Genomic DNA, 25,863 nt, shown 5'->3' on the forward strand with positions numbered 1-25,863 from the left:
CCCTCTCTCTCTCTCCCTCCCACATTCCCCCTCTCTCCCTCCCACATTCCCCCTCTCTCCCTCCCACATTCCCTCTCTCTCTCTCCCACATTCCCTCTCTCCCTCCCACATTCCCTCTCTCTCCCCCCACATTCTCTCTCTCCCCCACATTCCCTCTCTCTCTCCCCCACATTCCCTCTCTCTCTCTCCCACATTCCCTCTCTCTCTCTCTCCCCCACATTCCCTCTCTCTCTCTCTCTCTCTCCCACATTCCCTCTCTCCCTCCCACATTCCCTCTCTCTCTCCCACATTCCCTCTCTCTCTCTCTCCCACATTCCCTCTCTCTCTCTCTCTCTCACACACACACACACACACACACACACACATTTCCTCTCTCTCTCTCTCCCACATCCCCCCCCCCCCCCCCCTCCTCTCTCTCCCCGCTCTCTGTCTGTGTCTCGGTGTGCAATGGCGGCGATGAAGCTGCTGACCGGTGCTGGGTTGTTGCTGGCTCTCTGTGCTCTCGGCCTGCTCGCCATGGCTATCTGCACCGACTACTGGTACGAGACGGACGCCCGGCGGCACCGGGACCGCTGCAAGAACTACGCGAACAAGAGGAACGACCCCGGCTTCATCTACATCCCGAGCCAGAACCTGCCCCTCCGCCAGGCTCCCCGGCAGCTGCTGGCCCGGGCACACGGCTACTTCCTCGCTTCAGCCCCGCTCGACTCTCACTGCAGCCGCCAGTTCAACTCCACCATCCTGGGCCTCTGGAGGAAGTGCCACCGCCAGGGCTTCGACCAGGACACCGAGGAGCTCATCTTCAAAGGTGAGAGCTGGGCGGGGGGGGGGGGGGGGGGGGGGGTAGGGAGACAGGGTGGGGGGTCTCCCGGAGAACTGGGGGAGGGTGGGGGGAGCAGAGTGGGAGTCTCCCACAGAGAGAGGATTGGATTGCCGGAGAGCACAGAGATTGAGAGACTTGGGGCTCCCAGACAGAGGAATACCTGTCTGGGGCTGGGGAGGTGAATGGGGTTGAAGGTGTGTTTGGTGCAAAGAGTTAGGTTAGGAGCACTTCAGGGTTTTGGGTGGTGAAGAGGTTGGGTTCGGGCTCTAATCTGTAAACGCGACCTTGACATCATGTTGCTTGGAGCCTACGGCTTGAGTGTTGTCCGCAGAAACTCCCAGTTAAGTGGGATGTGTATTCACAGGAGTCTGGGTTTGGTGAGGTGAATTTGCCTGTGTTTTTAGTATCTGGCAGTCTGCTTATCGCTGCTGCTCTGGGTGTGCTCGGCATTTGCTGAAAGCCTGGATTTGGGATCCAGGGACGGCGCTGTCCAGGGTGCTGAACATTGCCATGCAAGACGCTAGACAATCTTGTTTGACAAGAGAACCACAGCTCCTGGGTTGTGATATACAGGCTGTGCTTTAATCGATGTTAAGAGTATGCCGTGAAATAAGGAACTGTGAGGCTGTTAACAGTCAGATTAACGGGGGGAGCAGGCATCATGGAAGCAGTAAATTATAGATTAATATCCGGGGAATGAGAGAGATGAGACACCCACAGGCTGCTAGACTTCAAAACAGTCAGCAAATATCAGTCAATCAATCAAAGGGTCTTTGGCTGTGGCTGGGTGTGGGGATTAGAGACGGGGTAGGTGGCAGATATGCAGTAAACGGTGCTCTGTCTTCCACTAAAGCCTTGTTTACCAGGAAATCATTTGACTCACAATGAAGTTAGAAGAACTTTCTAACAAGCCTGCGCTTGAATTTGTCCTGCTTTCTACTCATTGTAGAATTCTAACAGTGAATTATAAATCTCACTGTAATGGAAGGGAGGGGTTAAATAATCAGATAACTCGATTTCAACTTTAAAAACTGATTATTTTCTCAATGAATTCCAGAGAAAGTGCATCACTGCCAGACGTAGCAATCATAAAGACATGGTCTTTTCTATCTGATTCAGTAGTGTGTGTGTGTGGGCGCGCGTATGCCTTTCTATGGAAAAGCACTGTTCCATGTTTGGGCATGTGCACCAATGCATTATTGTTTGAGTCTATGTATATGTCATGCACAAGTTAGGATCACATAACTATTACCATACTAACATAGGAGAGAAAAGTGTGTGCAGAGGGCAGGAGTTGGTCTTCATTAGAGACGTAGCATCTCGGAAATAGCTGTAAGTCAGGAATTGAAAAAGAGGGAGGAACTGAAGAAAATTCCAGTCTCCAGGGAAATAGCTAGGAGTACATTGTTGGACCAGTGAGCTGACACATCCCAAAGTCCTGATGGATTTCATCTTCGAGTCTTTAAATGAGTAATTAGTGAGATAGCTCATTCCTTGGTTTTAATTTTCAAAAGCTCATTAGAGTCAGGAAATGTACTTTTGGATTGTAAAATAGTGAATTTCATTCCTTCTTTTCCACAAAAGGAGAAAGCAGGAAACTACATGACAATCAGCTTAACAGTGAAAAATATTACAAGTTACTGTGAAAGATATTATAACAGGGACAAGTTCAAGATAATCAGGAAAAATGCCCTTGTCAAAGGGATATCTAATTGAACTAATTCTTTGGAGAAATCTGAAGAAGGGACTTGAGGTGTAGATAAAGGAGAACCAGCAGATGTACTGTATATGGATTTCCAGAAGGCATTTTGTAAGGTGCTGCATCAAAGGTTATTGTGGAAAGTGAAAACTCATGCTGTAGGAAGTAACATATTGGCATGGATTGAAGATGGACTAGCTAACAGGAAGCAGAGAGTCGGAGTAAATGGATGTTTTCATGTTGTGAGTGGTGTGCCACAGGAGTTGGTGCTGGGGCCTCAATTCTTTACAATTGATACAAATGATTTGGTTGAAGGGCTGGAAGGCATTAAATTAGCTATATTGATTGGTTCAGTGAGTGGTCAAAGATCTGTCAAACAAAGTAAAATGTGGGAACACATGAAATTGTCCATTTTGACAGGAAGAATAAAACAAAATGGGCAGCACGGTGGCACAGTGGTTAGCACTGCTGCCTCACAGCGCCAGAGACCCGGGTTCAATTCCTGCCTCAGGCGATTGACTGTGTGGAGTTTGCACGTTCTCCCCGTGTCTGCGTGAGTTTCCTCTGGGTGCTCTGGTTTCCTCCCACAGTCCAAAGATGTGCAGGTCAGGTGAATTGGCCATGCTAAATTGTCTGTAGTTTTAGGTGAAGGGTTAAATGTAGGGGAATGGGTCTGGGTGGGTTTCGCTTCGGGGGGTCGGTGTGGACTTGTTGGGCCGAAGGGCCTGTTTCCACACTGTAAGTAATCTAATCTAATCTGAAAGCCCATTATCTAAATAGTGAGAGATTGCAGAGCCCTGAGATGCAGAGGGATCTGGGTGTCCTAGTGCTTGATTTGATTTGATTTGATTTATTATTGTTACATGTACAGTGAAATGTTTTGTTTTGTGTACAGTACATGCAGATCATACCATACGAAGTGCATAAGGATAATAGTACAGAGCGAGGAATACAATGTTACAGTTGCAGAGAAGGTGAATCAGGCCTGGATGATTGTAGAAGATTTAAATGTAGATTTAAGAGAACATTGTTAGTAATTTTAACAGACTTAGAATTGAAGTTTAAAAGCGCAGAACGATTGGAAGAAATGCAAGAGTAAGATGTCCTGCAGAGAGCTCGCAAAGTGTCGCCATGTGTCAGTGCCATCTTGAAACCATGACAGAACGTTAGTATGCAGGTACAGCAAGTAATCAGGAAAGCAAATGGTTTAATTGTGAGAGGAATTGAATGCAAGACCTTCTGCTGCATTTATAGAGGGTGCTGTGGGGATTGTACATGTCTGTCGCATACTGCTGGAGGTGGTGGAAATGATGCAGAAGCTGGGGGAGTGTAAAATGAAGGCACTCGAGTGGTGTTGTGGGAGGGAAGGGAAGGGGTGATGGCTGAAATGCAAAATTGGTAGGACACGGTTGAGGACGCTGTTAACCCACAAGGTGGGAGTCCTCAGGTGAGGAAGAAGGTGAACATTTCTGAGGCACGCCCACCCCCGCAGAAGGTAGCATCATGAGATCAGATGAGATGGAGGCAGGAAAACTGGAAGAACAGAATGGAGTCTTTACAGGAAGCAGGGTGTGAGGATGTATAGTACAGTAACTCTGGGCGTCTGTTGGTTTGTCATGGTCAGCCTATCCCCAGGAATGGAAACAGAGGTGACAAGGAATGGAACAGAGGATTCAGATGTGACCAAATGAAGGTGAGAGTGGGATGGAAATTGGAAGTAAAATTGACAAATTTTCCCAGTTCGGAACAAGGGAGGGAGGTAGCACCAACAATGTCATCGGTGTACCAGAAAAAGAATTTTGGGGAGGGACCAAGGTAGGATTGAAACAAGGAATGGGGCTCACCCTTGGTCACATCTTTGATCTGAAGAAAGTGGGAGGAGTTAAAGAAGAGATTCTTCAAAGAGAGGATGAGCTTGGATAGGCAGAGGAAGATGGTGGCAGAGGGGACAGTTCATGCTTTTTTTCCAGGAAGAAGAGGAAAGCCCTGAAACCATCCTGGTGGAGGATGGGCATGTAAAGGTATTGCATGTCCATGCTGCAGAGGAGTTGGCTGATGTCTATGAATGGGAAACTGATGTAATTGTGGATGCAAGTGGGGAGGGACTAGGGTCACAGATTCATACGTGCACAGAAAAGGTCCTTTGGCCCATTGAGTCTGTACCGATATAACTGCCACCAGAAGTGTGCTAATCCCAATTTCCTGCATTTGTTCCATGTCCTTGAATGTTATAATATTTGTAGTACTTATTGGATTAGGTTCCCTACAGTTTGGAAACAGGCCCTTCTGCCTAACAAGTCCACACTGACTGTCTGAACGGTAATCCACCAGACCCATTCCCCTACCCTATATTTACCCCTGACTAATGCATCTAACACTATGGGCAACTTAGCATGGCCAATTCACCTGATCTGCACTTCTTTGGATTTTGGGAAGAAACTGGAACACCCGGAGGAAACCCATGCTGGGCACGGGGAGAATATGCAAACTCCACTCAGACAGTCGCCTGAGGCTAGAACCGAACCCGGGTCCCTGGTGCTGTGAGACAGCAGTGCTAACCACTGAGCCACCATATCACCCCCTTATCCAAGTATCTTTTAAAGGTTGTAAGATTTTCAGTGTCCACTCCCTTCCCAGGCAGTGCATTCCAGATTTCCATCACCTCCTGAGTGAAAAACAGTTTTGCCTAAATCCCCTATGAATCTCCTGCCCTTTACCCTAAAACTATGCTATTTCATGATTGACCCCTCAACTAAGGGGAATAGCTGCTCTCTGTTCTCCCCGTCCATACCTCTCAGTCCTACACATCTCAATTAGGTCCCCGCCTCAGTCTTCTCTACAGTAAAGAAAACACCCCAAGCCTATGTAATCTCTCCTTATAGCTCAATTTCTCCATCCCAGGCAACATCCTGGTGAACCTCCTCTGTACCCCCACCCCCACCAGTGCTATCACATCCTTCCTGTAGTGATGTTACCAGAAGTGCACACAGTTACAGCCTGAACAGTGCTCTGTACAACTCCAGCACTACCTCCTTTCTCTTATACTCTACCCCACAACTGAAGGAAGCAAGTGCCCCATATGCCGCCTTAACTATTCTATTCACGTGCTCTAGGAGAAAGTGAGGACCACAGATGTTGGAGATCAGAGCTGAAAATGTGTTGCTGGAAAAGCGCAGCAGGTCAGGCAGCGTCCAAGGAGCAGGAGAATCGACGTTTCGGGCATGAGCCCTTCTTCAGGAAATCACATGCTCTGCCTACTTGAGGGATCTGTGAATAATTACCCCAAGACCCTTCTGTTCCTTTAAGCTACCCAGTATCCTGGTATTCATTAAATACTCCCTCAACTTGCTGCTTCTTCCAAAGTGCATCACCTTGCACTTGTCAGGGTTAAGTACTGTCTGGCACTGGTTTGCCTGTCTGACCAATCTTACAACCCTACAATCATTTTCTTTGTTATTTACCATTCCACCAATCTTGATGTCGTCTGCAAATTTATTTAACAATCCCCCCTACATTTTCACCTACATTATTTATTGTTTATGTAACAATAAGGGTTCCCAGTACTAATTCTTGTGGTAGAGAAAATGAGGTCTGCAGATGCTGGAGATCAGAGATGGAAATGTGTTGCTGGAGAAGCGCAGCAGGTCAGGCAGCATCTAGGGAACAGGAGAATCGACGTTTCGGGCATTAGCCCTTCTTCAGGAATGAGGAAAGTTTGTCCAGCAGGCTAAGATAAAAGATGGGGAGGAGGGACTTGGGGGAGGGGCGTCGGAAATGTGATAGGTGGAAAAAGGTCAAGGTGAGGGTGATAGGACAGATTGGGGTGGGGGCGGAGAGGTCGGGAAGAAGATTGCAGGTTAGGGAGGCGGTGCTGAATTTGATGGATTTGACTGAGACAGGCTGGGGGGAGGGGAAATGAGGAAACTGGTGAAATCCGAGTTCATCCCTTGTGGTTGGAGGGTTCCTAGCCGGAAGATGAGGCGTTCTTCCTCCAACCGTCGTTTCGCTGTGGTCTGACGATGGAGGAGTCCAAAGACCTGCGACGATGGAGGAGTCCAAAGACCTGCGACGATGGAGGAGTCCAAAGACCTGCGACGATGGAGGAGTCCAAAGACCTGCGATGGACTCCTCCATCGTCAGACCACAGCGAAACGACGGTTGGAGGAAGAACGCCTCATCTTCCGGCTAGGAACCCTCCAACCACAAGGGATGAACTCGGATTTCACCAGTTTCCTCATTTCCCCTCCCCCCAGCCTGTCTCAGTCAAATCCATCAAATTCAGCACCGCCTCCCTAACCTGCAATCTTCTTCCCGACCTCTCCGCCCCCACCCCAATCTGTCCTATCACCCTCACCTTGACCTTTTTCCACCTATCACATTTCCGACGCCCCTCCCCCAAGTCCCTCCTCCCTATCTTTTATCTTAGCCTGCTGGACAAACTTTCCTCATTCCTGAAGAAGGGCTAATGCCCGAAACGTCGATTCTCCTGTTCCCTAGATGCTGCCTGACCTGCTGCGCTTCTCCAGCACACATTTCCATCTCTAATTCTTGTGGTAAGCCACTGGACACTGGCCTCCAGTCACTCGAACAGCCTTCTACCACTGCCTTTTGTGTCCTATTGCTAAGCCAGTTTCCAGTCCATCTCGTCATGTTTCCCTCAACTCCATGTGCTTTAACCTTCTCAATCAATCAGTTTCCCATGTGGGACCATGTCAAAAGCTTTGTTAAAATCCATATAAACTACATCAACATGAGCTTCCCTCATCCGCACACTTAATCACTTTTTAAAACACTCTAACAAATTTGTTAGACATGATCTGTCTCTGTAAAGCCATGCTGACAATCCCTAATTAACTCATGTTTTTCCAAGTAGGTGTTAATTCGCTCCTTCAGAGTTTTCCCCCGTAGTTTCCTGACCACGAATGTGAGACTCTCTTCCAACTCCCCCCTGCCATTGAAAGGTGGGACCACATTTGCTGTCCTCCAGTCCTCTAGCTTTTCCCCTGTGGTCAGAGCCCCTACAATTCCCTGCCTCGTCCTCCACAGCAGCATGGGATGCAATTCATCCAGGCCAGGGGTTTTGTCTATTTCAAGCCTGATGGTGCCTCCAATACCTCCCCATTTCCTCTGTCAAACTGTGCAAGTTCCTCACAATCCTTTTTCATGAATTCCATACCTACATCTTCCTATTCCAGAGTGAAGACCGAAGAGAAATATTCATTGAACACCATTCTAATATCATGCAGTTCACACACAGGTCACTCCCTTGGTCCTTAATGGGCCCTACTCTTTCCGTAGTTAACCTCTTCCCTTTAAAGTATTTATAAAATATCTTAGGATTCTCCTTAATCCTATTTCCAAGTCCTTTCTCATGCCCCCCCCCCCCCCCCCCCCCCCCTCCCTTTTGCTCTTCTAGTTGCTTAGGGGAGAGTTTTAAAAAATCAGTTGAGTTAGGACGAGTTGCGTTCCAAGGGGCAGGAGCAGGCAGAAACAATAGGTCCTGTTTGTGAATGTTGGGAAGAAGGTAGAAGTGTACTGTGTGAGGTTGGGGGACGATGAGGTTGAAGCTGTGGAGGGAAGATCACCAGATGAAATGAGGTTAGTGACCATTGTGGACACAATGGTCTAGTGTTCCATGATGGGGTCATGGTCCAAGGGGAGACAGGAGGGAGATGTCGGAGAGCTGACGTTCAGCCTCTGCAAAATAGAGGTGAGTCTGCCAGACAACAGCAGCACCGCCCTTGTCAACAGTCAGGGTTGGATCTGAGAGCATGGGGTACAGTCAGTTCAGAGGGAGGTATGTTTGAATAGTTGAGGGGGAAAGAAATGAAGGTGACAGCTTTACTTTCTGTTTAAAAGAGTAGAGAGTGCTTTACAATCAATTTAAGAGAGTAGAGGAGGCTGTACTCTGTATCTAACCTTGTACCTTTCCTGTTCCGAGGGTGTTTGATGGTGACTGTGTAAAGGGAGCTTACTTTCAGTTTCAAAGAGCAGAGGGAGCTTTATGTTCAGTTTAAAATAGTCCAGGGTGCTTTACAATCAGGTTAAAATAGTAAGAGGCACTTTAGTCTGTGTCTTAACTAAATGCTGTACCTGTCGAGGAGTATTTGAAGGGAGACAGTGTAGAGGAGCTTAACTCTGAATCTAATCCCATGCTGTACCTGTCCTGAGAATGTTCAATAGGACAATGTAGAGGGAACTCTACCCTGTATCGAACCTCATGCTGTACTTAGAATCATCAAATCCTTACAGTCCAGATCGAGGTCATTCAGACCATTGTGTCTACACTAACCCTTTGAAGAGCATCTCTCCCAGAACCACTCCCCACCCCCCAATCTCTGTAACCCACATGTATCAAGGCTAATCCACCTGGCCTGCATTCCTTTGGACTGTGGGAGGAAACTGGAGCACCCGAAGGGAATCCACATGGTTATGGGAAGACCGTGAAACTCCATACAGTCACCCAAGGCTGGAATTAGACCTGGGTCCCTGGCGCTGTGAGGCAGCAGTGCTAACTACTGTGCTACTTAGCTGCCCTGGCAATCTTTGATTGGGAGAGTGAAGAAGAAATTTTATTTTCAGTTTAAAGGGAACATTGCGCTATAATTAACCCTGTCTCGTCACTGTCCTGGGAGAGTTTGATGGGCCAGTATCAAGGTAGATTTATTTTCCATTCAAAAGTGTTCAAAGTGAAGCTTCACTCTGTCTAAAAGACTTGAGGAAGCTTTGTTTTCAATTTAATAGATTTGAGGGAGCTTAACTCTGTGTCTAGCCTTGTGCTAGACCTGTCCTGGGAGTGTTGGATGGTGACAGTGGAGCAGGAGCTGTGCTTTCAGTTGAGAAGAATTGAGGAAGCTTGACTTTGTGTTTTCAAATAGAGGGGCCTTTATGCTGTAACCCCATCTTGTCCCTCTTCCATTAGTGTTTGATGTGGATAGTGTAGAGGGAGTTTTACTATCAGTTTAAAAGAATTGATGGTTTCTTTCAGTTTAAAAGATTAGAGCAAGTTTTAATTTCTGTTTAGAGTAGAGGCAGTTTGTACTTTCAGCTTAAAAGAGTAGAAAGAGCATTACCCTATATCTAACCCCATGCTGTCCCGAATGAATATGTTTAGTCTCAGCTAAGACTACCGACAGTGTGGAAACAGGCCCTTCAGCCCAACAGGTCCACACCCACCAGCCGAACAGTCACCCACCCAGACTCATTTCCTTACATTTTACCCCTGACTAATGTACCTAGCACTATGGGCAATTTAGCATGGCCAATTCATCTAACTTGCACATTTTTGGACTGTGGGAGGAAACTAACTGGAGCACCCGGAGGAAACCCATGCAGACACGGGGAGAATGTGCAAACTCCACGCAGACAGTTGCCCTGAGGCAGGAATTGATCCCGGGACCCTGGTGCTGTGAGGCAGCAGTGCTAACCACTGAGCCACTGCGCCCCTATAGGGGGAATTTCCTCTGTTCACTTTTTAATTGTCTTTGGAGTGTTTATTTGCTCACTGTTGCCTGACCTTCACCCACTTAGTATTCTGTGGAAATATCTAGTGATGGGAGCTTGAGTGGGGAAGAGCTGAGAGAGGTTTTATGTTCACAGAAACTGCTCAGAGAGTGAGTGTGGAGGGAGTTTGGTAACTGTATCTAATCTGTGCTGCACCTTGGCCTAGAATACAGTCCTAGCTGTTTGTTGTGGAATCATCCAGACCCTGAAGCAAATGTTACAGAGGGAGTTGGAACACCAGCAGATTACATAAATATTGAAACAGTGAGCCCCAAGCATTGCTGGAACAAGGACCAATCAGAGTTTCTAAGGTTCAGGGTAATATGGCGTACTGCAGATTGAAGTTCAGAGTAATGGAGAGGACTGTGTTTTGAGGTTCAGAGTGGCAGTGCAATAATTAGGAATGAATGCATGTGTTATATATTTTCTCTGTCTGTGCAGCGAGCCTCCTGATAGAATGTATTGTTAGTGGCTGTGGTTTAAGTCTGGAGAATTAAAGGAGTGGTGATTGCAGTCGGAAGTGGCGCACGTTGTGGTGTTGGCTGGACAGATGGCAACACTGGGTCACCCTGGGCCTGTCAACACTGAAGCCTGAATGAAGCTAATGCCATCAGGGAGAAAAGGCCTCCGACAGCTGACGGAGAGACATCAGGTGAGGCACAACTAGGAAATGCCCAGGGATAAGAGGGCAGATTTACAGAAGCAGAAAGTGTTTACTGAAAGCAGAACACATATATGCAAAATTTTGGAATAGAGTGGTGCTGGAAAAGCACAGCAGTTTGTCAGACTACAATGATGTAATAGTCTACGGTTTTACTATTGGGCTGCTACTCTAAGATGTCTCTGTTTTTAACATAAGACCAGTTGTTTGGTGCTGAAAGGAAGTAACAATACCTTTTCTGAAGACACATTGTCCGCACTGTGGCTATTTGATGGTAGGATTGATGTTTTAATGATCTTTCTGGACAGAGTCGGTGCCCTATGAACAGATGGTTAAAATGTCAGTAATACTTGCTGTGAGTGGGTGCGTTAAGTTGTGTTAATCGCAGAGTGTGGACCAGCACTGGCTCTGAAATTGTGTGTTTATGTTACAGGTGTTGTACAGCGATGTATTCCTGTGAAGTATCACTACTCCTCCTCAACAGTGCCACGAAACCTACCAGTTAATTTAACCATGACTATTCGGCAGGACGAATGGCACGCTTTGCGTAAGTACAAGGAAAAGAAGGTTAGGATCACAGTTCAGTGTAATAGAGTACCACAGGCTGAGGTTAAGAGTAATGGAGTACGACAGTCTGAGGTTTTGAGTAATAGAGTACCACAGGCTGAGGTTTAGAGTAATGGAGTACCACAGGCTGAGGTTTAGAGTAATGGAGTACCACAGGCTGAGGTTTAGAGTAATGGAATACCGCAGGCTGAGGTTTAGAGTAATGGAGTACCACAGGCTGAGGTTTAGAGTAATGGAATACCGCAGGCTGAGGTTTAGAGTAATGGAGTACCGCAGGCTGACGTTTAAGAGTAATGGAGTACCGCAGGCTGAGGTTTAGAGTAATAGAGTACCGCAGGCTGACGTTTAAGAGTAATGGAGTACCACAGGCTGAGGTTTAGAGTAATGGAGTACCACAGGCTAAGGTTTAGAGTAATAGAGTACCACAGGCTGAGGTTTAGAGTAATGGCGTATCGCAGGCTGAGGCTTAGAGTAATAGAGTATTACAGGCTGAGGTTTAGAGTAATGGAGTACCACAGGCTGAGGTTTAGAGTAATGGAGTACCACAGGCTGAGGTTTAGAGCAATAGAGTACCACAGGCTGAGGTTTAGAGTAATGGCGTATCGCAGGCTGAGGTTTAGAGTAATGGAGTACCACAGGCTGAGGTTTAGAGTAATGGAGTACCGCAGGCTGAGGTTTAGAGTAATGGCGTATCGCAGGCTGAGGTTTAGAGTAATGGCGTATCGCAGGCTGAGGTTTAGAGTAATGCATACCACACGCTGAGGTTTAGAGTAATAGAGTACCACAGGCTGAGGTTTAGAGTAATGGCGTATCGCAGGCTGAGGTTTAGAGTAATGGCGTATCGCAGGCTGAGGTTTAGAGTAATGGAATATCGCAGTAATAATATTGCAGACTGAGGTTCACAGTAATAATATTGCAGACTGAGGTTCAGAGTAATAATATTACAGACTGAGGTTCAGATTAATGGAGTACCACAGGCTGAGGTTTAGAGTAATGGAGTACCACAGGCTGAGGTTTAGAGTAATGGAGTACCACAGGCTGAGGTTTAGAGTAATGGAGTACCACAGGCTGAGGTTTAGAGTAATGGAGTACCACAGGCTGAGGTTTAGAGTAATGGAGTACCACACACTGAGGTTCAGAGTAATAATATTGCAGACTGAGGTTCAGAGTAATAATATTGCAGACTGAGGTTCAGAGTAATAATATTACAGACTGAGGTTCAGAGTAATAATATTACAGACTGAGGTTCAGAGTAATAATATTGTAGACTGAGGTTCAGAGTAATAGATAATACTGCAAGCTGAGGTTCTGTGTAAAACAGGGTGCTGCAGGCTAAGGTTCACAGTAATAAGAGTATTGCAGCCTCAGACTAAGATTCATAAACAGTACTTCAGGCAGACAGTCAGAGTACTAGAGAGAACTGCAGGCTGAAGTTCAGAGGAATGCAGAGTCCAAGATTCTGGCACCAAGAATGTAATCTAATTAAATTAGAGGTACATCGGGATCATTTGAGATAGGAGTTTCTAGTCAGAGGCACAGACAGACATTGCTGCGGCCGGCAGTGAAAAGTCAGAACGGTACCCTGGATCATTAAGATACCAGGATAAAAAAAAATCTCAGAGAAGGTGCAGAATGTTCTCAAAGGAGAGAGGGACCAGTGGAGATCCATGTACACATTGGAACTAATGATTTAGGAAGGGAAAAGGATGAGATTCCGAAGGGAGAATGTAGAAAGTTAGGCAGGAATTTAAAACGGAGGTCCTCGAGGTAATAATACCTGGATTACTCTCAGTGCTACGAGCTAGTGAGGGTAGGAATAGGAGGATAGAGCAGATGAATGTGTGGCTGAGGACCTGGTGCAGAGGAAAAGGTTCACATTTTTGGATCATTGGAATCTCTTCTGGGGTAGAAGTGACCTGTACAAGAAGGATGGATTGCACCTGAATTGGAAGGGGACTAATATACTGGCAGGGAGATTTACTCGAGCTGCTCAGGAAGATTTAAACTAAAGGTGGGGGGGTGTTGGGGTTGGTGGGACCTGGGGAGATAGTGAGGAAAGAGATCAATCTGAGACTGGTACAGTTGGGAAAAGGAGCAAGTCAAACAGTCAGGGCAGGCAGGAACAAAGCAGAGAACAAGGTAGGACTGATAAATTAAACTGCATTTATCTCAATGCAAGCGGCCTAACAGGGAAGGCAGATGAACTTAGGGCATGGTTAGGAACACGGGACTGGGATATCATGGCAATTACAGAAACATGGCTCAGGAATGGGCAGGACTGGCAGCTTAATGTTCTGGGTACAAATGCTATAGAAAGGACAGAAGGGGAGGCAAGAGAGGAGAGGGAGTGGAGCTTTTGATAAGGGATAGCATTACAGCTGTGCTGAGGGAGGATACTCCCGGAAATACATCCAGGGAAGTTATTTGGGAGGAACTGAGAAATATGAAAGGGATGATCACCTTATTGGGATTGTATTATAGTCCCCCTAATAGTCAGAGGGAAATTGAGAAACAAATTTGTAAGGAAACCTCAAATATCTCAATTAAGAATAATAGGGTGGTTATGGTAGGGGATTTTAACTTTCCAAACATAGACTGGGACTGCCATAGTGTTAAGGGTTTAGATGGAGAGGAATTTGTTATGTGTATAAGACAATTTTCTGATTCAGTATGTGGGTGCACCTACAAGAGAAGCTGCAAAACATGACCTACTCTTGCGATATAAGGCAGAGCAGGTGACTGAGGTGTCAGTGGGGGAGCACTTTGGGGCCTGCGACCATAATTCTATTAGATTTAAAATAGTGATGGAAAAGGATAGACCAGATCTAAAAATTTAATTTCTAAATTAGACGAAGGCCAATTTTGATGGTATTAGGCAAGAATTTTCAAAAGTTGACTGGGGACAGATGTTTACAGGTAGAGGGATGGCTGGAAAATGGGATGCCTTCAGAAATGAGATTACGAGAGTCCTGAGACAGTATATTCCTGTTAGGGTGAAAGGTAAGGCTGGTAGGTGTAGGGAATGCTAAATGACTAGAGAAATTCAGGTTTTGGTTAAGAAAAAGAAGGAAGCATATGTCAGGTACAGACAGGGGATATCAAGTGAATCCTTAGAGTATAAAGGCAGTAGGAGTATACTTAAGAGGGAAATCAGGAGGGCAAAAAGGGGACATGAGATAGCTTTGGCAAATAGTGTCAAGGATAATACAAAGGGATTTTACAGACATATTAAGGACAAGGGGGTGACGAGGGAGAGAGTTACAGGGAGAGGCTGAATAGGCTGGGGCTGTTTTCTCTGGAGCGTTGGAGGCTGAGAGGTGAACTTATAAATGTTTATTAAAAAATGAGGAGCATGGATAGGGTAAATAGACAAGGCCTTTTCCCTGGGGTGGGGGAGTCCAGAACTAGAGGGCATAGGTTTAGGGTGAGAGGGGAAAGATATAAAAGAGACCTAAGGGGCAACCTTTTCATGCAGAGGGTGGTACGTGTATGGAATGAGCTGCCAGAGGAAGTGGTGGAGGCTGGTACAATTGCAACATTTAAAAGGCATCTGGATGAGTATGTGAATAGGAAGGGTTTGGAGGGATATGGGCCAAGTGCTAGCAAATGGAACTAGATTAGGTTAGGATATCTGATCAGCATGGAAGAGTTGGACCAAAGGGTCTGTTTCCGTGCTGTACATCTTTTTGACTCTATGGCTCTAATGCAGGCTGTAGTTTAGAGTATACTGAGTACTGACTGCTGATGTCCAGAGGAACATAGATTACTGCAGGCTGAGATTGGCAGTAATAACAAGGACTGCAGGCTGACATTGAGAGGAGTAGAAAGTACTGAAGTTGCAGTTGAGAGTAGGGCAGGGAAGTACAGACTGGCATTCAGTGGAGTAAAGACTACTGTAGGATGAGATTTATAAACAGTTCTGCCAACTGAGTTTCAGATTAATAGAGAGTACTGCAAGCTGAGGTTGACAGTAATAATAGGAACCGCAGGGTGAGATTTAGAGTACTGTTGATGTGTTTCAGAATAGTAGAGTCATAGAGATAATAACAATAATAGACTGTTCCTGATCCCAGCCGATGCTATTACTGAACAATTCAGATCCCACAGGAACCTGGTTTGATTTTTCTTAATTGGACTTGTAGAATTTTAACATAATGCTCTCTTGGTAAAACATACGGTCAAAATGCTGCAGTTTGCTGTAACAAGAAAACAAATGTTTATTAATAGAACAACAAGGTTGAAAATAAAAGCCATCTACATTTCACACACATTCAGAGATTTTTAAAAATACGGTAAAAGTTTAACTCAATAAATCCCAAAACATCACTTTTGAAATTGAAAATAAACAAACCAGTTTTTGTACAGCACTCAACAAAAAAAGCACTCATACAGCACTTACACCGAAGTCCCTGTTTCTAAGTTCCTAAGTCACACGCGACTTTGCCATTTAGACTGGTGCTGCAGATAGCTTCTTCCTGGAGCTATTATAAACCTGAGCTTAAATGTACCCAGCTTTAAGTAACCACTTTGGGGTTTTATCCCAACACTCCTGGTCTGGGATTAACACTAACTCCTCAATCTAAACAGTTTAATTCTCAGGAGGACAGGTCTGACTTCACAGGACTACTCAAAAACTGATTGCCAATCACCTTCTCTAAGCTATTCATGTTTCCCTTAAGGTTCAGAGAAAACTAGCTCCAGAGATCAATAACCAACCTTGAGGCCCATTATTTATTGTGCTGCATTGCAAAACAAACTAAACTAAATAAATGGCCCCATTCTTGGTAGGCAAAACCCATTTACTCTGAAGTCAGGCTTGAAAGAAATCACCATGCTACAAAAATACTTGGAAAATGTCAATTTCAGACACAGAAAATCCAAAATCTATCAACTCAAAAAAATAAGAAACCTAAACTTAAAATAAATAATATTAATATATATTAAATACATAATTTATAAATCCTACCGTTTATTCCCACCTCCCTCCAAAGGAAAAAAAAGCATAAATTTTAAGGAGGCATGTTTGTTATGCATCAGAAGTTATCTTATTGCTAATTCTACAAATTACTAAGTCTGGTTACATGTCAATATTAATTACACACTAAATCACACAGCAATCATTTTTACACTACACGCTGTCTCTCTCATATGCACTCTCAATAAAGCCTCCGCAATGACATTTTCTTTTCCAGACACATGAATGATTTTCAAATTATACAGTTGAAGAATTAAGCTCCACCGAAACAATCGTAAGTTCTGGTCCCACCACCTTTCTAAGAAATCTAAACGATCGTGGTCCGTATAAACAGCAGTTTTGTCCATATTATTGGTAATGCATGTTTCAAAATGATGTTGAACCATCACAAGACTCAAAGTCTCTTTCTGAGCAATTGAATACTTTAGTTGATATGTAGTCAGCTTCTGCAGAAAAATAACTGACAAACCATTCAATCCTCATCTTGTCATATTGCAGTAAAACGAACCCCACACAATGACATCCCTGGCATCAAAAGCCAATTAAATGGCTTTGTATAATTTAGCACAATTCAAACTGTCTTTAGTACAGTTTCTAATTTTTCCAAGGCAGTTTGGCACTTACATATATTCAAATATTCTGCCTTTTACAAAGTTTGTTACGGGTGCAGTGACAGTGTTGAAATTCAGAACAAACTTGTGAAAGAATCTATAGGGTGCTAACACAGTGCAAAAGCTCAATTTAGGCATGGGAAGTCCAAAATAGCCTCTAATTTTGTTTATCTAAGTGCTATTTGATTTTGTCCCATAGTATGGCCTAAATACATTGGCATTGGCAAGTTCACTCAGCTCAATTTACAGCAAATAGATTTATGGAAGTCAAACAAACAGTTCAGGCAAATGGTGCCAATATTTTTGCCAGGTTTGGCTAAAAACAACCAAATAGTAAATTTAAACAGTACAATTACTAGATCTGAAGAAGGATCACTGAACCCGCAAAGTTAACTGTGCATTTTCTCCACAGACGCTGCCGGACTGACTGAGTTTCTCCAGCAATTTCTGTGTGTGTTTCAGATTTCCACCATCCGCAATTCGTTGTTTTCTTTTACAATTATTAATTCCTTTGGTTATTGTTTAACCGTTGAAACATTGCTGATGCGTTTTTCATTCCAAATAGCATGACTTTGTACTGATTAGGTCCATCTGGTGTTACACAAACCAAAATTTCTGTAGCTTTCTCTATTACTAATTATCCATTTAGCAAGTCGATTTTTGTGACAAACCAGGCGTGTTCAGTTTGTTCAACACATCCTTCAGTCATGGTTTAGGATATGAGTCCACTCTTGTTACCACATTGACATCACGATAATCATGCAGAATCTTTACAACCACAATCGATGATATGCAGTTACTTTGACTCAGTCCAATAATGTCATTGTTCATCATAAATGAAATTTCTTTCCTCACCTGAGCTAATCTCTCTAGATTGAGTCAGCACAGGTGTTGCTTTATAGGTAATGTATTCTCTACAGCAGCGTCATGAACAGCCAAAACCACTTTTTCAGGTCTATTCCCACAAATAATTCAGAGGTCACCTTGATAATTTTTTTGGAAAATAAAAAGATTTAATCCTTTAAGTACCTCAGTATATTTTAGTTTGTTGGAAAGTTAACTTCTGAAGTTTTCATTTTGGATTAATTTCCTATTGCACTGATGTTTCTATTTCTCTCCCTCCTTCCTTCACTACTATAAGTACCCCTTTCTCCCAGCAATCATCCTTATTATATAATCTTTTCACTGTGTTAACACAAAGCAGTTTTACGTCACACCCATAAATTAGTTCAAAAGAACTGAATGCTAGGGACTCATTTGGAGTATCCCTAATGGCAAATAGTAACAAACCCCTTATTCCTATCATTAAGACACTCTTAGCAATAAGCTCTAATCATAGTCTTCAAACTTTGATGCCGTCTTTCCAATGCACCTTGAGATTAGATGATACACAGAAGGTGTGAATTGTTCAATTTGTAACCTAGACATTATTTCTTTAATTACCTGACATACTTTAAGATCAAGGCTCAAATTTTATCTTTTTCAATATATATATATAAAGCATTGAACTTTAGTAGTCATTTTTCCTAAAAGCTTGTTGAAACATCTATAATTGTTGAAAGACACTATTTCCCAATCCTGTTTTTAGGTCATACTGGTCTGTTAAGACTCTGCTAAATGGTCCTTTGAAAGCTGGTACTGGAATTAAAACAGCAGATTTAATTGATGGTTGCGATTTCCTCATTACCTGACAAGTTATAGCATTTCTTCAAAAAAATAAGTTTTTTAATGTAATCATGGCCAATAAAAACGCTTTTATATTTTAGACTGCGTTTTCCTAATACTTAAGTGACCTGCCATTCAAATTTTGAGCGTCATTCATCAAACATTATTGTGGCGCTCAGAAGCTGATGGCCCTTTACCCACCAGCTGGTGTTTGAAGTGGTCTTCATTTCCTCATTAAGAATTTGTTTTTCAAGTAATAACACAGAGGTGTCATTTTGATTGTTTCTGAGTAAGCTGTTTCAGTTTCAAATCTGTTCATTGCATTTCTGCTAAGGACTAAATATGTCAGCCTCATTCTCTCCTCCTTCACCCTTTTTAAATACATTTTCAAAATTTATATCCAATGATTGACTTTTCAAATCGTCTCCCTTTTTCATAGACTCCTTTTTCTTCATATCTAGTTCTATGGACCTGAGATCTAGTCAGGAACAATCCAGGATATTCCTCCTGTAAGATCTGTTTCTTTTACTCTTGGTGAAGCCAATATTTTTGAACCAGCCAGATCATTTCCTAAGAGGAAGTTAAATCCTTCTATAGGGCTTTCATAGAATCCCTATAGCATGAAAGCAAGCCATTTGGCCCATTAAGTCCACACTGACCCTTTTAAGATCATCCCGCTCAGATCCATCCCCTACCCTATCCCTGCATTTCCCATAGCTAATCCACCTAACCTACCCATCCTTGGACACAATGAACAATTTAGTATGGCTAGTCCACCTAACCTGCACATCTTTGGATTGTGGTGTGAAACACAAACACTGGGAAAATGTGCAAACCCCACACAGACAGTCGCCTGAGGATAGAATCAAACCCAAGTCACTGGCACTGTGAGGTAGCAGTGCTAACCTCTGGGCCACTCTGTCATCCCCCAGTCATGGCTTTCATCTGACTATATGATAGGATTGCTGTACAGCTACAATTCATATTTTCTTTTTCATCAACCCCTCTGGAAGACAAATGCTACACTGGCCAGCAGCAGCGGCTGACTTATTTCAGCGTCTCTTTGTATTTTTATTGATTATCAGCTTGATTTGAAGCATAAGGAAAAACCTCCCATTTTGAGATAAAATATTCAGAATCCCCAGCAGTATGATTTTCCCTTGACAGTCTTTGAAAAATAATTTTCATGTCTGACCCGTCCGTCTTAGTACACTCCAAGGGAACATTATTTCTTTGTATTACTACTCCAGTTACATTACAGGTCAAACTGCTATAACACATTTCATTAACGTGAATTCACTGTAAAGTGATTGAAGGATTGGGGACAATGTTTCTAAAGTGCAAACTTTTAAAGTGTGTATTGGTTATAACGCAATTCTGGCCGCATTAGTTTGGCGCAGCTATTGTGTGATTTTTCAATAATGGGAAAACGTTGCACAAGAATGGGACTATCTCATTATAGCAGAACCTACTATGTGCATCTACTTCTTATCCAGATGCTTCCTTATCTGGAGACTCCTGAGGTTTTCTTACCAACTGACATGTTTTACAAATCTGTACTACACCTTTATGAAGTCTTGGCTGTGTTAAATACTTGTTATTGACTCCCTGCCACAGAACCTTCATGTGTGATTTGTAATGTGTCCAAAGGATAGCTGGGCGGTGCCACTAACTGATGATCAACTATCCCTTCTTCACCTGTAGGTCTATGAGGAAGTCTCTAAATCCTCATCAGAATCCTGTTCATAATGTAACAACATTCTGAAACTCCTTCAGCCTCAGCTTTAGTGTGAGTTGTCTGCAATCTCTTACTTAACTCTGGATCTGCTTCCTGAGCCTCAATGAATGAAGACCTAAGATCATAAGACATAGGAGCAGAAATTAGGCCATTCAGCCCATCGAGTCTACTCCACCAATCATGGCTGATAAGTTTCTCAACCCCATTCTCCTGCTTTCTCCCTGTAACCCTTGATCCCTTTGATACTCAAGGACCTATCTACCCCAGTCTTAAATATACTCAATGACCTGGCCTCCACAGCCTTCTGTGGCAATGAATTCCATAGCTTCACCACTCTCTGGCCGAAGAAGTTACTCCTTATCTCCGTTCTAAAAGGTCTTCCCTTTACTCTCAGGCTATGCCCTTGGGTCCGAGTCTCTCCTACCAATGGAAACTTCTTCCCAACATCCACTCTATCCAGGCCATTCAGTATTCTGTACGTTTCAATTAGATACCTCCCCCCCCCCCCCGCCCCACCCCATCCTTCTAAACTCCATCCATAAACCCAGAGTACTCAAACGTTCCTCATATGTTAAGCTTTTCATCCCTGGGACCATTCTTGTGAACCTCCTCTAAACATGCTTCAGGGCCAGTACATTCTTCTTGAGACTTGGGGTCCAAAATTGCACACAATACTCCAAATGTGTCTGACCAGAGCCTTACAGAGCCCGAGAACTATACCTACCAGCTTTTATATTCAAGTCCTCAAAATAAATGCCATCATTGCATTTGCCTTCCTGACTACTGACTCAACCTCCAAGTTTACCTTGAGAGAATCCTGGACTAGAACTCCCAAGTCTCTTTGCACGTCAGACTTATGAATTTTCTCCCCAATTAGATGGTTTGAATAGCTCAGTATCCTGTACTATAGTCATGGACTTTGATTTTTCCCTTGAAGAGAAAGGAACTATCTTTCTTTTTGATTATCACTCTTCATATCTCTCATCTACTCTGTGTAATTCTGCACTCATGATAGTGTCTATCTTTGGTTTCTTAGTTATAGTTAAACTGCAATCTGATCTGTGGGGGAAGCTTATTCCTTTTGGGATTCATTCTTATGAACTCTAGTAAGTCCCAGTGATTTTTCTTTCAACTTGCAGCATTCTAAGCAAACCTTGTTACTGAGGAAGCTTGGCTTCCGATTTTCATCTCCTCCCCTTCCAATCCGAGAGGACACCCTGGACATTCCCACCAATCATTTCTTAACTAAAACACCTACATTCTTTCACTCTCCCATTTTCAATCCCTCTTGAATTTCTGAGGAAAAAAGGTTTAGTTTTTGGATGAACTCATAATCATCAACCATTATTGCTACCTGCCGAGCAATTGGTCCTCAAGGCAATATGGAAGGTAGTAAGTTTTTAAATTCCTCTAGGCGAATAATCTCTCTAAAACCTTTATACATATGTTCAGCTCCTAATGCTCTTATCCACCTGTCAAAATTACTTTGTTTAACTCTTTTGACTTCCGTGTAGTTTTGCCCCAGCCGTTCCTTAAATTTCAGAATCTTTGCCGATCCTAAATATAGCTAATACAGTTTTCTTCAAAGCAACCTCTACTGACAGCTAAGCAGAAATTTCCTCTGCTTTACCTGTCAACTAACTCAGCAACAAACAATATCAGTTTTCTTTTGCTCATTTCACTTGCCTAGCTATTTTCTCAAATGACATAAGAACACCTCCACAATTATTTTCCTCAAAAGTGGGTAGGTCCCATGCAAACATAACTGGACTTCAAATTATGACTCAGATTCTCTCTACCAGTGGCTGCATCAGTAACTAACATCTCCTGTTTCAATTGTATAATTTTAAGCTGATATTCATATTTTTCTCCTGTTTACCTTTACAACTGTAACTCTAGTTTGCTCATTTACATTCTTTTCTTCATCTTTCTCTGTTATCTCTTTATCTTTTCCTTCCCTTTGGAATTCAACCTCTTTTTTTTAATCAATCTGTCCTCATGCTCAAGCTGCTTTAACTGTAATCAAATATTGTGTCAATCCAGTGCTTCCCTACTCTGAGTATACCTGGTCGCCTTGTATTTGCTCTAAACCCTAGTGCCATGACAGAGCCTCAGTTATCTTTGCCTTCTTAGTTCTGTGCTGATCAGCACGCTGTTTCTTGATCATTCTCCCCTGTTTGCAGGAGGCAAGCTGGTTAACAATTAAAAATGTATCTGACTCCTCAAACAGAAGTCACAGCTTACTGCTGAAGGGAAACTGAACAGGTTTCTTCCTCTGCAGACAAGAGAGAGCTCCTGTGCAGGCAGAGAACTGATGGTGTCTCACTCTGTTGATGACAGCCCTCAGGCTTTGGTCATCAATAACTCATCACAAAGCAATCAGCTACTTTTTGCTGGATTAATCTCCATTTGTACACAGCCCTTGGCTCTACCTTGTCTGCAGGGTAAATTTCAGCTACAGCTTGAACCTGCAGCTGTGTAAACAGTGCTTCCAATGAGTGTCAGGTTCCTTGCTTTTAAAAATTGCAGCAATGTCAAAAGAATCCTTGGTTTTTAAATTGGATCTTTTCTCGTTTCAGACCATAATCAAAAATGTCAAAGAATAAAATATATTGTTTACAAAATATACAATACGTAATACCAAATTCATATAATCAAGTAATCAAGGTAGTCAATACTATTTCGCTCGACCTAACCTCCATACTTAGGGTCTTTCTTGTGGTGCAATGGTAGTGTCCCTTTCCCTGGACATGGAGGCCTAGGTTCAAGTCCAAACTTATTCCAGAGGTGTGCAAAGATAGATTAATTTTTTTCATGTCAGCTTTGCTTGTTACTGGTTCACTGAGTGTTTTTCCTGGTGGTGGAATATTAATAAAGTTATCTATGCATCTGGTGTTTTCACTGTGTCTTGCACCTACACACACAGCATGGGTGCTGGGAAAATGGGCACTACTACTGTATGGAGAAAGTGAGGACTGCAGATGCTGGAGATCAGAGCTGAAAAATGTGTTGCTGGAAAAGCGCAGCAGGTCAGGCAGCATCAAAGGAGCAGGAGAATCAATATTTCAGGCATAAGCCCTTCTTCAGGAATGAGGGGACTCACTGAGATCCTTGCAGAGGGAGGAGGATAGCTTCTTCAAGGAATGCATCCTTGCAAGAGGATTCGCAGTAGGTTGAAATCAACTAGGAGAAAGTGAGGACTACAGATGCTGGAGATCAGAGCTGGAAAAGCGCAGCAGGTCAGGCAGCATCAAAGAAGCAGGAGAATCGACGTTTCGGGCGTAAGCCCTTCTTCATTCCTGAAGAAGGGCTTATGCCCGGAACGTCGATTCTCCTGCTCCTTTGATGCTGCCTGACCTGCTGCGCTTTTCCAGCAACACATTTTTCACTACTACTGTATGGCAGTAGTGTAGGGATAGAAAAAAAATCTAACCCGGCGCTGCCCCTGTTCTGGCTGTGTTGATGCAGAAAGTGTAGAGAAAGCTTAACTGTCTATCTAATCTTGTTCTGACACTGCCTGAGGACAGTGTAGAAGGAACTTTATTCTGTATCTAACCTTGTGCTGTCCCTGTCGTTGGAGTGTTTCATGAGACACAATAGAGGGAGCTGTACTCTGTGCTCTGCTCGAATTATTTTGGGGTTAGTTTCTTGATTTGCTGATCTCTCTGATTCAAGCTTTGCTTTCTCCAAATCCCAGATCTGCGACGAATGACAGCAGGCTTTATTGGAATGGCAGTTTCTATCATTCTCTTTGGCTGGATCATTGGGATTCTGGGCTGCTGCAAGGATCACGATTTGATGCAGTATGTGGCTGGCCTGCTCTTTCTCATGGGAGGTAAGACAGTCAGTGCCCATTGTTTGAAATCAGCACCTCCACACCCTCTACAGTCATTTCACAAAGAACAGTGCTCATGGCTTTACCCAGTCTTTCAATGCGAGGATGATATAAGCACACTGGCGACTGAGAGTCAGGTCGCCCACACTCTTCCCCAGCCCGAACACTGACCACCCTCACACTCCTCCCCTCATACCCTCCCAGTCTGTACACTAACTGCCCTCTCGTTCCCTCCCAGTCTGAACACTGACATTTCCTCCAACTCCATATTCTGATGATTCGCTCCCTCCCAGTCCATACACTGACTGCACAAACCCTCCTGTACACTGACTGCCCTCTCGCACCTCCCCAGTCTATACACGAACCACCCTCTCGCTCCCCCTCTGTCCTCACACTGATTGCCCTTTCTTGCTCCCTCCTACTCCGTACACTGATCACCCTCTCTCGCTCTCCCCCCATCCATACACTGACTGCTTGCACCCTCCAGTCCACATACACTCCGCCCTACTGTCTCGATCTTCCACAGTCCATTCACTGACCACCCTGACTTCCCGCCTTTTCCCTGATGCTCTTTGGCACCACCACCCCCCCCCCCCCCCCCCCACACACACACACACCTTGTGTATATTGACCACTCATTCCCTCCCAGTTCGTACAGTGACTACCCATGCTCTCCATCGTGGAACATTGGAAGTCCTGTACCCTTGAACGTACCTTTACAACTGTAGTCTTTCCTTTTGATCGATCAATTCTGGAGGTAGGAGACAATATTATTCTCTTGGCTCAGTTGTTTGACTCAGTGATCCTGCAGATATTTGACAATAGCTTTGTCCTGGGATCATGTATCACACTGAGGGTGTGAACAGTTTGCAAGGACGGCATATCGCCAGTACCTTGAAAGCAATCTTGATTGTGGAGATCTGAGGCGATCACTTCTATCTTTTTGATTGCTTTGTAAGAACGTTTCTGCTCATCAAAATACTAGACATCAGATGAACAAAACAATTCCAGGTTAGAAGTGCGTTTAGTGTCCGCGTGGAATGTGAGGTGTCCATGAAAAGTGTCACTGAGGGCTAGTCTCCAGATGAGGAATACCAATTCTGTTCTTCCTTTCCCATCAGGAACCTGCTGCATTATCTCTCTCTGTACTTGTGTAGCCGGAATTAATTTTGAACTTTCCCGTTTTCCTCGGCACATGTACGGGCTGCCCGAGGATATCAGCCATGGCTACGGCTGGTCCATGTTCTGTGCATGGGGCGGACTAGGACTCACACTGTTGGCAGGTTTCCTCTGTACTCTGGCCCCCTCCCTCAGCAGCCCTCACACAGTTGTACACAAACCACGGGCAGAGAATGGGACAATGTAATTGATGCTGCTGCCACACTGTTTAACATTCCTGGATTCAATGAGACGTTCGGAGGCCTGAGGGAGCAAGTCAGCCAAACGATGAAGTGGCAGAGTCACCAGGAGCTGCATCACACCCCTGGGCAGGGTGCTGAGAATTGTTTAAACACTTAAACATCAAGTCTACGCAAAGCAGTTTTGTTGAATGTATTTAATAGAATGACTTGTGATAATGCAGTGTTCGTACATTGAAGTCGATTTAAGAGAAAAAAAAATCCTAAAAACCTTGCAAAAACATTTTCCTTTCTGTCAATGCATCAAGGTCTTTTTCCCAAATTTATTATATACAATTTTGATACTACCTACCATTTCAGCGTCCCAGCCAACTTGCACAGTAAAAAAACCAGAAGACTCATTTGTACATTTACTGAACAGTGTCTCC

The 25,863-nt window shown here is 43.9% G+C and overlaps 1 protein-coding gene across 1 annotated transcript; it reads left to right on the forward strand.

Annotated features, from left to right (window-relative positions):
- The first annotated feature begins 346 nt into the window (after nt 1–346).
- On the forward strand, nt 347–25,490 carry tmem276b (transmembrane protein 276b). The gene is made up of 4 exons (XM_043706298.2): nt 347–808; nt 11,120–11,233; nt 23,940–24,077; nt 25,199–25,490. Exons 1-4 carry the CDS (start codon nt 448–450, stop codon nt 25,441–25,443), a joined length of 858 nt encoding a protein of 285 aa, XP_043562233.1. The 5' UTR covers nt 347–447; the 3' UTR covers nt 25,444–25,490.
- The last annotated feature ends 373 nt before the right edge of the window (nt 25,491–25,863 follow it).

Source organism: Chiloscyllium plagiosum, unplaced genomic scaffold (assembly GCF_037043375.1).
Source record: "Chiloscyllium plagiosum isolate Xiang-an unplaced genomic scaffold, Cpla_swu_hap1 HiC_scaffold_18, whole genome shotgun sequence".
Taxonomy (NCBI): Eukaryota; Metazoa; Chordata; class Chondrichthyes; order Orectolobiformes; family Hemiscylliidae; genus Chiloscyllium; species Chiloscyllium plagiosum.

Coding starts and splice junctions, on each gene's coding strand:
- tmem276b (XM_043706298.2), top strand. CDS start 448: ATGGCGGCGATGAAGCTGCTGACCGGTGCTGGGTTGTTGCTGGCTCTC. Junction 809..11,119: donor CGAGGAGCTCATCTTCAAAG/GTGAGAGCTGGG, acceptor TTTATGTTACAG/GTGTTGTACAGCGATGTATT. Junction 24,078..25,198: donor CCTGCTCTTTCTCATGGGAG/GTAAGACAGTCA, acceptor CTTTCCCATCAG/GAACCTGCTGCATTATCTCT.